This window comes from Cydia amplana, chromosome 1, assembly GCF_948474715.1.
Source record: "Cydia amplana chromosome 1, ilCydAmpl1.1, whole genome shotgun sequence".
In the NCBI taxonomy this organism is placed as follows: Eukaryota; Metazoa; Arthropoda; class Insecta; order Lepidoptera; family Tortricidae; genus Cydia; species Cydia amplana.
This window is the reverse complement of record NC_086069.1, coordinates 19,519,701-19,535,026: the sequence shown is the minus strand read 5'-3', so window position 1 is coordinate 19,535,026 and position 15,326 is coordinate 19,519,701. Positions and strand designations below refer to the sequence as shown.

At 37.3% G+C, this 15,326-nt stretch overlaps 1 protein-coding gene across 1 annotated transcript; it reads right to left on the bottom strand.

Moving 5' to 3' along the window:
* Window positions 1-1,631: 1,631 nt before the first annotated feature.
* On the bottom strand, window positions 1,632-14,025 carry LOC134649629 (xanthine dehydrogenase). The gene is made up of 8 exons (XM_063504466.1): window positions 13,877-14,025; window positions 10,632-10,786; window positions 4,204-6,400; window positions 3,790-4,098; window positions 3,366-3,703; window positions 2,421-3,225; window positions 2,140-2,307; window positions 1,632-1,738 (listed from the first exon to the last, which is right to left on the bottom strand). The coding sequence occupies exons 1-8, from the start codon at window positions 13,949-13,951 to the stop codon at window positions 1,688-1,690; spliced, it is 4,098 nt and encodes a 1,365-aa protein (XP_063360536.1). The 5' UTR covers window positions 13,952-14,025; the 3' UTR covers window positions 1,632-1,687.
* Window positions 14,026-15,326: the final 1,301 nt, after the last annotated feature.

Below are 15,326 nucleotides of genomic sequence, written 5' to 3'. Positions count from 1 at the left end.
AATTAATTGTTTTATACGCATCAAATATGCTTCATGCACAAAAGTGAATGAATTTATGTAATGTTGACTAATATAGACAGTTTAATACACACGTTCTGTGAATTAGATGCATCTTCATTAATTATTAAAATTGTCATTTATTTTATTTAATATATTAAAAAATTACGAATAAAAATGCTAGTAGACCACAAATTATACAAATACATAAATGCAAAAAGTGTAATTTTTAGCCACTTAAAATTAATAATAAATGGAGGTTGTTTCAAAGTGAGAATTTCTGTACCTACTTGGAGATTTCACATTTTTTTTTATCTAATCAAATGTCATAACTGCACGACATTTATAAGCAGAGGTAAACCTTAATCGCCATATCTATTAACTAGTCGCGTCGCGGGGCCGATTTTTGAATTTCGATCGCTCGATTTCGTCACTCGAAAATCGGTGGAAAACGGGGAAATGCAAATTTTTGAAATACGAGCGATCGAAATTTGGAATCTATTGGTATTGACCACTCGACTACAATTCTATTAGTAGAATTTAAATGCCTAGTAGTGGAGATATTATTTAACGAAATAAACGAAATCGAGTGGTCGAAATTCAAAAATCGGCCCCTGATGGATGAATTTTATTATATTCTTTTTCTACTCCAGCACTTAAATGTGTCAATTAAATGACTGACAGTGATATCTAAAGCAATGTCATTTGAATGCTTTGTCTAATAGGCTCATAAGATGACTGCTAGCAGTCATCTTATGAGTATAATACAACTGCTTTATTTTTTTTAAAGATTCAAGTTCCGATCATCTTGATTGAAAGAGGTATGTTTTCATTTACAATAATAACTCTTTTTTTTTTTTAAATAATAACTCAATTTTTTTTTTTTTTGCTGCAGCTGTCATAGAAAAAGTAATGTATGCAACAGCTCATAATTGGTTCTTAAAATTCTCGGGTCTTTTTTTTACAAAACTCGACTACGTCTCGTTTTGTAACTTCGACCCTTGAATTTTAAGAACCCTTATTATATCACTGTTGCATAAACTACTATTTTTCAACTTTTACTGTTTACTTTCTACTCGAAGCTGTTCCGCCCGCTTTATCTTACTAAATAAAATGGCCTCAAACCACCATTGTTACACCTTATAAGAAAAAAAATCCAAATAAGCACTGAAGTATTTTATTGAACGAAAACGTTTTCTATATTAGCATGCATATATTAAAGATTTTAATAAAATAAAAAGTATACTGCAATATACGAATGCATTTAACCGCACATTTTGCCGTTTTTTATTTCAGTAGTAAAGCTCTTTAAAATTTCTTTTTCTCTTTTGTTTATCAAAGTATTCCATACTCGAGCAATAACAATTTCCTCAATAAATCAGTTTAGTCTGATTTTGTAATTTATTGTTTTGTTAGTAATTTAATTGTATTATAATAAATAATTTTATCTATTATTCGACTGAGTATTAATTATTCTACAATACCTTGAGCTAAATCGGAGTACTTTTAGGAAGTTCGTGATAATCGTAATTGGGAAAATCATAATGTAGTCAGAAGTTCATAAGCCGAGAAAGCGTCAGTTACCTATCATTCTCAAAACCAACATCATTGAGTAAATAAATCAGAAGATATACCTATCGCTAGAGCAAGTACTCGTTCCCCTTTTAATGTAATTCCGTTCGGTTGTATTTTAGGGTACTACGTTCCACGGCACGAAGCTACCTTTCTTAGGTTGGTCAAGCTGTAAAAAATACAAAATTAGTCCATATATGATATATTGGTTAACACAGTTCCTAAAAACTATCTCAATTACATTGTATTGAAGCACTAGAAAGTGTTGTTAAATCACAACTGTCTTATTTGATTAATTTGACAGTATCCGGAATTGAAGCAGGGAATAAGGATCATTTATTGGGCACCGTGTTTCAGTAGAAAGAGTGTAAGCACGTATTGCCAAGAAGCAGTGTTATTCATTATAAAAGAGATATAAAGGAGATGGCGCTGCATGGTTCCATACATTATCCGGTAACTCTAGTTGTTAAAAATTGTCATTTGACAATACAAAGAAATGAAGTTGCTAAGATGATACAATCGCTGGTCATTACTTTCACGCCATCATTCAAATATAATTTTTAAAAGTACCTTCTGGGTAATATGATCTTCGCAAGCCATGCGAATACGCGCCGATGTCGCCGGCGCGTCCATGTAAAAGTCCACTGGAACACCCGCGTTGGCGCGCGCCGCGCGGATCGCATCCTTGATCGCAAAGAACACCGATGATGCCAAGAACAGGGGAGGCTCGCCCACGGCCTGGATATAATACAAAATTATGCAACAGGGTACACTATTGACTACTATAGAGCTGATACGGTAAACCTATGGAATGCTGTTATTTAAAATGCACCTGAAGTGATCTGACTCACCTTTGAAGAATACACAGCTCGGGGATTTGGAGCTCCTTTCAGTAACGATACGTTAAACTCCAGCGGAATATCTCCAAAACCAGGTATTTTGTACGCCCCAGGACCTCGGGAGAACAATGTTCCATTAGGTGAGTAAATTAATTCTTCGATAGTAAACAGGCCCTGGCCTTGCACAAAACCGCCTTCAATCTGTCCGATATCTATAGCCGGGTTGAGACTTTCACCCAAATCCATGACGATGTCTGATCTAATCACTTGATGATCGCCACTGAGGCAATCGATTTCAACTTCCGAGCAAGCCACTCCATAAGTGAAGTAGTTGAAAGGTACTCCCTCGTTTTTCTGGAAATTGTATCCGATGCCGGGTGTGGCATGAAAACCTGTAGAGGATAAGCTGACGCGATCTAAATATGCAGCTATTACCCAGTCTTCCCATTTTCCTTCTGGTTTCTTCTCTTTGTAGGGTTGAAGACGTTTCATGATGGTTTCACAAGCTTCCAGAACAGCCATGCCGTTGAGGTCAGAGCCAGCGCTAGCAGCTGTGGCTGATGTATTAGGAACTTTATCAGTGGCAGTGTCACTGATATGTATTTTAGATACATCGATGCCTAGAGCTCGCGACGCCACTTGTATCATTTTGGTGTGTAGACCTTGGCCCATCTCGGTGCCTCCGTGGGACAGAAGCACTGAACCATCGACGTAAACTATGAGTAGAGCACCAGCTTGATTAAGTAATTTTTCTGTGAATGCAATTCCGAATTTAGTAGGTATGATGGATATGCCACGTTTTCTCCAACGGTGCTGTCTGTAATATTGAAAATATTTTATACTATTAAATATGTAACAGAGTTTATATGTACATTTACAACGTTGATTTAATAAACATTACGTCGCACGGGCACGTGTTTATAACGTGTCCTGAATTTGCAAATTTGTTATACTCACTTGTTAAACTTTTGAATATTTTTCTTCCTTTCAGTTAAGTTACTTTTTTCAACACATTCGTCCCAACATCTCTGCAACGTGCAGTGCTCTAAAACTTGCCCGTAGTGCGTGATCTGGTTTTCTGTGTACAGATTCAGTCTACTAATTTCTTCCACGCTCTTTCCAAGTCTGATAGCCAGGTCTTGGACCATGTTTTCGGCGCCAAACATCCCTTGTGGCCCTCCGAAACCTCGGAATGCTGTGTTGGATGGTAGATTTGTTTTACATACATGTCCCGTAACCTCTACATTGGGAATGTAATACGCGTTCTCATAATGGAACATGGCTCTTTCAACAACCTGAAAAGTAAATATTCAATTGTGTTTTGAATATAATATATTGGAACACAAATGAATTAGTTTAGTTTTGTATATTTAATACTCACTGGTCCTGATAAGTCAATTGAGTATCCTCCATTGTTGTAAATATTGACAATAGCTCCCATCATTTTTCCTTCCTTCGTGGCTGCAACTTTGTACTTGATCAAAAACGGATGTCTAGTGCCAGTCATCTGCATGTCTTCGTCTCGGTCGAGCATACAACGTACTGGCTTCTGGAGTTTGTGGGCAGCCAGGGCCACAGGCAGTGCTACCAGCATACCTCGTGACTCTTTGCCACCGAAGCCTCCACCCATCCGCTTAACACGACATGAGATCCTATTCATAGGCACGTGCAAAACATGACTAACCAATTTCTGAAATTACAAAAGCGAGGAAATATTTTTAATATAGTAGGTACCTAACTACTTAGGTAATTATGTAAAGATCAAGTTAAAATAAAAAGTAGTATGGGTACATACGGCAATTTCTGATGGATGCTGGCTGGAGCAGAATATTTCCATCTCGTTGTCTTCCTTTTTAGGAATGGCAAAGGCTGCATGTGTTTCCAAGTAAAAGTGTTCTTGTCCTCCCATTCGACACTGACCTTCAATAATAATGTTGTTTGGATCTTCAAATACTTTTTTCACGTCACCTCTACGAATTGTTTTTGGGTACTGCGGGTAAAATGATTTTTTCTCAATGGCATCTTCAATTGTCACAATGATTGGTTGGAGTTCTTCGTATTCTATTTTTACTTTTCTGGCAGCGTCTTGAGCTGTAGTTTGGTCTTTTGCTACAATCACTCCAATAGTTTGGCCCTGACTTATAACTTTCTCAGTAACAAACAATTCCTCGTCGTGAAATATTGGTCCAATTGTATTCTGTTCAGTAGTTACGTCTTTAGCAGAGAAATATGCCACAACTCCCGGTTGTTTCAGGGCCGCTGTCGGATCTACTGATAATAATTTTGCATGTGCTTTCGTACTGAGCACAAAAGCTAAGTATAATTCATCTTCCGCAAGAGGCATATCATCGCAATAAATTGCTTCTCCGGCAGCTTGTTTATAAGCTGACATGTGAGTGATTGGTCTACCCACGGCATCACTTGGAAGTTGCTTGTCACCTACAAGATCAAAATATTGGGAGCTTTTGGGCATGACACCATGAAATTGCTCAGCACCGCTACTGTGGTACGGGATTATGAGTTCTTCTTGTAAATAATCTTTTGTCATTTCCTTACTTATTGCTAAGTATGCTTTGAAGAACAAACTCATAGTAAGAGCTCGTCTGAATTGAATGTTTCCTCCAGGTGCTGAGGGAGCCAGTGGTAATTCTTCAATCATGTGTGAGTAGGCTTTTTCGAGCATGTCTTCATTCCATATTAGTCCACATAATGCTTTACTTGTCTTAGTAGCGATCATAGTAACTGGGGCCATGCCGCCAAAAGCCATGCTCATACGCTTTATGATGTTGGTGTTATCTTCAAACTCAACGTTAATTGAAGCTGTCACGATAGATATATCATCCTCTCGTCTTTTAGCCTGCTTGTATGCTTTTACATATTGAAACCGCGAGGAAAATGGTATTTCAATTGACAACAATATTTCGTCTGATTTTACCACGTTTCTCCTATACCCAGTGAAAAAGGTTTCATCCATTAATACAGAACGATGGCCTTCTTTCTTACTTAAGAGATTAAGTTTCACCTTTAGAGACATTAATATGGGATTAAGGTCAGAAATAGGACTTCCAGTCATTATATTGCCTCCTATAGCGGCTACATTCCGAATCTGTTTGCCCGCAAACCAATTCAGCATATTTATAATGGTTTTAAGTGTTCTAGTCTTGTACTTCGGTAGGATGTCGATTGCTTTTCTAAACTTGTTTTCTACTTCCATCAATGTCACGGCAGCGCCAACAGTAAATCCGTTTTCAGTTTCAATAATGTTGTTCATTTCTGGGACGCAGTTGGGCATGATTATGACTGGATACACGAAATGTTTAAACTTAACTTCTACACCAACTTCTGTATTACCAACAACTATTTTAGCATCAGGGTACTGTTCTTTTAGTTTTAATATTGAGTTTAATGTAGTTGGGCGATACCATTTTACGCGTTCACCTCTGAAAATTAGGTATTGATCGTCATAAGCTGAGGATAATTTCAGTTCAGGCGGAAAGATTGGTTCTTGGCTAACGTCATATGGCAAGAAAGATGATCTCTCAAATATAAACTCGGTTTCACCTTTGTATTCCTCTTTGTCTTTATTTTTGCAGCAGTCTTTACCCATGGCACATACACCATTTGAAGTTCCATTCGAAGTTCCGTTAGAAGTTGAATTATGCGTACCGTTAGCAATTCTCTCTGACTCCCAATCTTCGATGAAGGTTTTGTATCCCTCTATAATGGCCCTGTACCCCGTGCATCTGCACAAGTTGCCCTGGAAGGCGACTTCCATATCTGAGTATTTTATTTTGCTGCAGCTTCTGAGTAGTGCATACATGGACATGACGATGCCTGGTGTACAGAATCCGCATTGGGACCCGTGTGCTTTGGCTATTCTCTGTTGTACGGGGTGCAGCTTTGTTCTAGTTGAGCCTATCCCTTCGACTGTCGTCACTGCCAGCCCGTGCATTGCGCATAATGGTGCTAAACAGGCGTTGACTGCCAAGTGACTGAATCGGAATTAAGGTTTTTATGTTACAGATAGGTACTACATACATGTATTGTTTTAGGCACATATTTTTATAATGGCATGCTAATTTATCTGACCAATGTAGTTTTTTTTTAATTCTACATAATATGATTTTGTTCTAACTGGGCCATATCAAAAAATACCTAATCGTGTCCGTCCTCAAAGTACAACAACACTACGTCAACAACACTCAAAAACTCTCAATATATTTGTCAGTTAACAGTGTGGATGATGGAACATGTTTCAGGGCTCCCCTACACGATGGGCCAGCGCCGGCCACTCCAAGGGACGCAGCCATGCGGTAGAATGAGATAGCAATATCACTTGCTCCCTCTAACGCATAAATGCGTCCCTTGGAGTGGCCGGCGCTGGCCCATCGTGTAGAGGAGCCATCAGAAGTCATAAAAGGTAAAGCCCATACCTACAGTATTATACATTAATTATACCTAGTAAGGTATATAGACGGATAAATCTACGAGTACCTATCATGCCTACAGCGATAACTTTTTATCGTTGTCTTGTTTGCAAGTACAGTACTCTCAAAATGATCGAAGGTTAAACTGTGTAACATAGATAAGTAATTTTTCACCTCAGCAGCTCGAACAAGGGTACTTTGCTACTTAAAAACAGTGAGCAAAATCGCATTTTGCTCACGGAGTGAGACAAAATGAGCAAAATGCTATTTTGCTCACTGTTTTTAAGTAGCAAAGTACCCTTGTTCGAGCTGCTGAGGTGAAAACTTAATTGTTGGTATATCTTAAGAAAACATGAGTGAATACCTCTATTCACTGTGATGAAGAAGGAATACATTTTTCGGGTTCTCTAATATGTTCTCACTGCTGAGGTGAAAAGTTTTGTGAACTACACGAGATCAAAGTTATTTACATCTCGTGCGCTTTTGAGTCCCTTACTACGCTCAAGATTCTAAATTAGATTCACTCGCTACGCTCGTGAATCTAGTATAGAATCTTTCGCTTGCACGGGACTCAAAATAAGCACTCGAATAAATATCAAACTTTGATCTCTTGTTGTACAAATAACTATTTCTACTCCCGTACCTTTATTTGTCATTTAAAAGGTCGTACACACAACTTTAAACCCCTATGTTATAGTTGTCAAGACAAGTCTTTAGTCTATTCCCCAAAAAAGTATTTGTGCATACACGCAGTATCTTTTTGGTACTTTTACGATACTTCGTGTAATCACCACTTAAAAAATATTGTTGCCAACCTAATTTTAATTGTCATCTCTGACAGATGAGTACTAAGTGCATTGCTGCCAATTTACAAAATATTAATTAGGTTCTATAGTAGAAACAATAAAATTGCTTCAGAAGTCAGAAACGCGCATGTGACACCCGTAATATAGCAAGATCCATAGACTACGAACACCGCTTAGCGTTGCTTGTTAGTCTCCATAGGCTACTGTGACCAAAATCGAGAAAAAAACTATCCAAAATTGTAATTTAACCAAGAGCAAGTACCAGGGCCTCATGAGTTAAAGAAGGTGTCGCTGACCAACCGGCCGTAGGGTGCGGGGCGCGGTTGGCCACAATCGAGAAAAAAAACTATCCAAAATTGTAATTTAACTAAGAGCAAGTACCAGGGCCTCATGAGCTACAAGGTGTCGCTGACCAACCGGCCGTGGGGCGCGGGGCGCGGTGGCCGGGTTTGGTTTGTTTACCTACATATATGTCCTATATGATTCCACTTGTTTAAAGTATTATTTTTGTTGAATGAAAAATATTTGTTAAATTTACAATTTTTTTTCAAAGTAAGTGCTTGGTCGTAGAAAAAGTATTGTATGCAACGTTGTTTAACTGAGTCAAAAAATACTCGTGGCGTCTTATTAACAATTTTCGGCTTCGCCTCAAATTGTTACTCACGCCACTCGGCTTTTTTGACCCCTCTTAAACAACGGTTGCATAAAATACTATTATAGAATAAGGGATCATTTTACGTACCTACGTAGGTATTGGTATCTCGAAACGCGAAATTGCCTACCTACACGTATAATGAACGACAATCCTAGAAAAAAGACAAGAGGATAGGTACATACATTAAATTAGGCGCTCACTGATCAGTATAATTTATGATATGTAGTACTTATGTTAACATTGTGAGTAGGTACGAATCTTATAGGTATCAAGTTAAACATTTGAAAAATGTAAGTTGGCTACGGACATAGAGAAATATAGTAAGACAAGAGTGCTCACTCCATACATCAGTTAGACTATTAATTTCAGTGTCTACATCTAGCATCGAGTAGCGGAACTATCAGTACTGCTACTTGACAATAGATGTAGCACCGACCGGAAAGTCTTATCTCAACAGCATAAGACTTTCCGGTCGGTGCTACATCTATTGTCAAGTAGGAGTACTGATAGTTCCGCTACTCGATGCTAGATGCTAATAGTCTTTTTGGTACTAAAACTGATGTATGTAGTGAGCAATCTATGTATTTTTAACTCTATGCTACGGATTTATTATAAACTACATTACGGTTAAATAAATGTTACCTATGATATACCCGCTAACTATGTACGAGTAGGTACCCATATAAAAACCCGAATAATGTCGGTTGACTTTTCAAAATCTGCTTACTAGCTTCGACAAACTTTTCTTATCTTAAACTGGGGAGTTTTATGATGAAGTACCTATCTACATTTATCTCTAAGGCGCACAGTAGGTAATCTTACAGTTGTGATATATTTTGTAACACGCATTAATATGATTAACGAAGTAGAAGTAAGCATCCTTAGAATAATAATCGTAGAGTAGTCGTCGTAGAGTACCTAATCGTAGAGTTATAATCATCATCGAATCGAAATAAGCATAAGTACTTACCTATTAAATTTAGGACCCTTTTTGGCGTTTAGGTAATTCGCATGTTTAACCATCGTAAACTCTAGGTCCTTAAATCCTATACACTTGAACGACACATAGGTACATATTAAGAGTCATAGATTGTACAAGATGAGTAGGTACCTAAAGTCTATGAAAATTCTGCCCCCGTGTTTGACAGCTAAATAGCGCTGGCGGTACACCGAGAAATTCAGTAAAATGCTGCAAATGATGTTAAAGGTATGAAAATCGGTACGATTGATCTTTAGGACATTTGAAACAATTTGACCCGAAGCACCAACAAATAAAAAAAAGCGGCCAAGTGCGAGTCGGACTCGCCCATGAAGGGTTCCGTATTTAGGCGATTTATGACGTATTAAAAAAAAACTACTTACTAGATCTCGTTCAAACCAATTTTCGGTGGAAGTTTGTATGGTACATCATATATTTTTTTTTGTTTTATCATTCTCTTATTTTGGAAGTTACAGGGGGGGGGACACATTTTACCACTTTGGAAGTGTCTCTCGCGCAAACTATTTAGTTTAGAAGAAAATGATATTAGAAACCTCAATATCATTTTTGAAGACATACGTTTGATACATACATACGGTTTGATAAAAAAAAATTGAGTTTCGGTTCTAAGTATGGGGAACCCCCAAAATGTATTGTTTTTTTTTTGTGTGAAAATCTTAATTCGGGTTTCAGAATACATCTACTTACCAAGTTTCAATAGTATAGTTTCGGAAAAAAGTGGCTGTGACATACGGACGGACAGACGGACATCAGCATGACGAATCCATAAGGGTTCCGTTTTTTGCCATTTGGCTACGGAACCCTAAAAACGAGATGAGTTATGACGTCATTTTTTTTTGTATGGAATTTAAAAAAAATTGTTTTGAAACCTATTGTGTGTGGTATTAATCGAAAGGGCTTTCTGAGCCGATTCCAAAAATATATCATATCATTACATTTCAGTCATTTTTTTTTAATTATTATAAAAATCCGACTCGCACTTGGCCGCTTTTTTCTATTTGTTGGTGCCTTGGGGTCAAATAGTTTCAAATGTCCTAAAGATCAATCGTACCTATTTTCATACCTTTAACACCATTTGCAGCGTTTTTTGGCGAACCGCTATCGCTATAAAGAAAATAGCGCTGCAGTCTGTAATGCGCCATAATGAAATGATGTAGTTACTGAAATGAACAGCACCGCATAAATGTACATACATACAACCTACAATCCATGAAACTTAATTTGACTAGACTGAAGACTGAAGGTAGATCTGATGTCAAACTTGTGAGGTCTTATAAACATAATACACTTGTTGTTATTACGAGCTATGTGTGGTTGTTCGACCCAAAAGGATACATGATTTTTTTCTCGGCGCGATTGTATTTGGAGACCATGACAGTGCACGCGCCGCAGCCGCCCTCGGCGCAGCCCAGCTTCGTGCCATTCAGGCGCAGGCGCTTGCGCAGGTACCATAGCAGCGTCCATTCCGGGTCTGGGTTCGGTTCCACCACCTGAAAATTATTAAAAGTCCTATGGTCAATGTACGAATTACCTTGTGCTTGTCCTTTAGGTATTTATTTTAAATTTGATTGCACTTTTCCGTTCAACGGATCGATCAATCTATTTAATGTTGGATTAATAGCACTATAAATGTTGATAAACATGTTCCTAACTATCTAATATTAAACAGTTATTAATTGTACAACCAATAACTATGTGTTAATATTGTGTAATCTACTTTTAAAATTTAGTATTAGTGGAGAGTATTCATTAGGTGATATTATCGTAGACACACAAAATAAACCCTATTCTCATGCTTTTTCGATAAACAGAACGACTAGTAACTCCGTCCGGCCTTGCTCTAATTACATAAAATTATATTAATACAGTAGCGATGGAGATTTGAATACCTATGCTATGCAACTTAGCGCCTTTTATCCCAGTACTCACAAACTTACCGTTGTAGTCCCTTAGACTTTTGTAGGCTCATTATTTCATTAACTAAAGTATCAATTGTAATTTGTCGTAAAACAACAATTAACGGGGGCAAAAATGTACCAGTGCTAGAAGATATTAATTAAATATCTACTGGAGTGTTATTGAGATGATCTAAATTATAATAACAAATGTGACTTCTCATTGAAGTTAACATATAGAGCGGGGGTTCCCGAACTGTGCGCCGTATTAACGCAAACTTTCGAATTCCAGTCCTTTTTTTCAAGTTTAATTAGGTAAAGAACAGGCGACTAGAAATAGTTTAGAAATGTATCAGAAATGTTGTTTGGCATAAACCTTAAACCGGTGTGGCTTAGTGGCCTAGTTGATAGTGACCCTGCCTATAAAGCCGATGGTCCTGGGTTCGAATCCCGGAAGGACATTTATTTGTGAGCACAGATATTTGTTCCATTTTAAATGGCAAATCGTTTATCTTTACTTTAGGTAAATATTGTAGGTAAGGTACCTACATGCCACGTGAATTATGCGCCATGAACTTAATTGGATTACTTTGCATGGTAATATGATAACGCATATATATAATTACGTATTTCATCGCTTTTTGTTGTGAAATTAGTTTCCAATATACAATGCTGACAAACAAATATTTTCGGTACCAAACACAATTTAATAGCTCGGAAAACATATTAAAACTCAAAAATGCGCTTTTGCTTGTTTTGCTCTATTTTTTGTTGATGGTGCGGAACCCTCCGTGGGCGAGTCCGACTCGCACTTGGCCGGTTTTTTTTTGGAGCATAGTTACTCACCAAGGAGCAAAGTAGGCACATTTTACGGTTTTAAAGAACGCTATATACTTATACACCGATCATCATAAGCAGAGCATGACCTGCATCACAACGTGCTCTTGGATGATATCAGGTTCGGCCTTCAATCGGTGCGACCTGACCTTGGCCTGTTCACACCTTGATTAGTTTTTAGTGCAAGTTTATAAATGTACTTGCGTTTAGAAGCAAATAATTATATGAACTCGCACTAGTCATTAATAAGTGTGTAAAAGGCCCTTGTTTACACGTTTTAATCCAATTATTAGACTAGTATCACATACAAAGAGACATTCTATGCTTTCCTAAATGTTTGGTATGACAAACATCATAAATCACACCATGACACCAACGGCGATACTTGTTTTGCCGCGGACAGCAGCGGGTCAGAATTATCGGGGTCAGCGGCATTCAAAGGAACATTCCTCTTAAATAGATTGATGCAACATACGTACAAGTTACAAAGTTTTAAATCACGCAATACTTGATAATCGTAATATGAGCAAATATTCGCGTATGTAATATTTAATCTAAATTAATTAAGTACCTAATGTTTTGTTTTAGCATAATTTTATTTTACTTGAACTTTATTGTAATGGGTTGAATGTGATGTGTTTTTGAGAAATAAATATCTAATAGAATAGTTATTGGAGCCTGCAGCATACATCATTTCCCTCATAAAATACTCGTGTACTTACATAAACGCTAACACCTGCGAAGTCTAATAATACCATAGGCACACGGAGTTATAGATACCTACTCAGGTAATACTTATGTAGGTGGGTAAGTGGGTAATTACTCGTGTTGATATAATTTTCAATTACCGACTTATTAGATCATCTGTAATGTGAAGCTGCTATAAGCGCGATACCATAATTTTGTCGGTGTTTAATAATGTGCATGGTTTAAGATCCGTTAGGCTTTCTTCTCTCATCACATATTTGACTTTGACAAATTTTAATATAGGTATCTACTTAATCCACAGTTCCATAGTGAATCCAAAGTGCACATGGATGCTACTTAAATCCGCGGAGAAGATTCCATACGAGAATAACTGGTAAACAATTTCATGTAGGTATTGTGCAGTAAGAAATAGTTATTTGTACAACAAGAGATCAAAGTTTGATATTTCTTCGAGTGCTTTTTTTGAGTCCCGTGCAAGCGAAAGATTCTATAGTAATTTAGAATCTTGAGCGTAGTAAGGGACTCAAAAGCGCACGAGATGTAAATAACTTTGATCTCGTGTAGTTCACAAAACTTTTCACCTCAGCAGTGAGAACATATTAGAGAACCCGAAAAATGTATTCCTTCTTCATCACTTACCTATTCACTCATGTTTTCTTAAGATATACCAACAATTAAGTTTTCACCTCAGCAGCTCGAACAAGGGTACTTTGCTACTTAAAAACAGCGAGCAAAATCGCATTTTGCTCACTGAGTGAGCAAAATCGCATTTTGCTCATTTTGTCTGCTGTTGTGCTGCTGAGGTGAAAAGGTTAAATAAATTAGGCAATACAATGTTGGTAGGTAGGTATGTGAACCCTAATAAGAATTAGAAAGATATGCTCGGGTATATAAGGTATATTCCAAAAATACTACAAGTATTTAAAATAATACTTGAAAATCTTTCTCTTTATCCTGGGTGATACCTATGTATTTGAAATTTCTCAATTTATATTATGTTTTAATTTACATTTGAGTAGGCAATACAAAACTATTTTATGTGACATTTATTTTATATGTGACAAATAATTGTAATAAACAAAAAGAAAACGAGGCTAGAATCACCAATATAATACTTAAATCACAGCATCATAAACATACCTTCTTTCCATTAACGTAAAACACTAGCACCGTGCTGACCTCGTCAACTTCTTCGTCGACATTCAGTAACCCCATATTTCTATCAACATTTACGACTGCGTTTCGAAAAAATATTTATTTAAATTTATCACGTGTGATACGTCTTGGCCCCTTAGTAAGACACTACTAACTGACGGATAGTATCACATTATGTCGACAGGAACGGAAATAAGAAATTATAAATTGCTACCCAGCGTAAAACATGTCATACAAATCCCGCTCTTATATTAAGTTACAATTGAGGCCATATTTTCCTTATCTCGCTCGCCAATAAATGTAATGCACAAACAATGATGATATGTACAATTGGTTATGGATTAAGGTTTCATTTTGCTTGGCAACATCAGCTCAAGATGCGCCTGAGTCGTGCCCCTCAGCAATCAAAGGCTGACATTACATTCGACGTTCGCTATCAGAACAAACAAGTGTCGTTATCTTTCTTATTCCACATGTAAATATGATAAGTAGGTATCATATTTATAAGTACTTAACCTACTTATTAAACAAACAATCCTAATTTATCTAATTAAGTCGTCGTGGGGGAGGAATTAAATTCAAGATTGTGATTAAATCCTTACCTTTCACATAAAAATGTAATAATGTTGATTATAGTATGTATTTTTATTTGTGTACCTATACACTTATGTATTTTATGATGTTTTTCAGTTGTAATAGTTCCAAATAAATATTTTCTTACTTTTCTCTTTGCACCATTTTTCCATTTCGAATGGCGTTCTAACAGTTTTAATCTTCTGCCGAAAGATGGCAGTAAATTTACTGTGGCTAGATAATTTACTTTGACCAGGTGTGTCTCACTCCGCGATTTCGTCGCTTTGCTACCGGTAGCTAAAAGTACATCCGTTCGGCCCCAATTTTGGGGAAAGCCATAAGCCGCGCGTGGCGCTGTCGCCACCTAGCGGCCATATTATCTGTGCTGATCGTAACAGACGCGTTTTGTTAGAGAGTGAGTCTTCTGTACTTAGTACTATTATTTATTCTGTGCTTTGACAATCCAGACAGTAGTTACCACCAAACCGAGTTGGTGGTAACTGCTGGGATTTTTTTTTCTCCAGTAGTTACCAGTAGTAAAAGGTGGGATTTTTTTTCCCAGTAGTAGTAGTAGTAGTAGTAACCCGCCGCGACAGTGTCTCGCCCGCGAGATGGACTAGCCGTATTTTTCTAACTGTATTAATTAAAAAGGGACGGGTAGTCTATCCCGCGGTCGAGATGCTGTCGCGGCGCACCTGTGCTAAGCCTACTGGTTACGGCAGATTAAACTTAAGCAGTAGAACTAGTATAAGTACAATGAAACGCAATAACAATAACTGAGGACAGAGGGAAATACGCACTGAATATATTGAATGCGTCTGACAGTGACAGTCCATACTGTTCCCATCTATTCTTTTTGGTA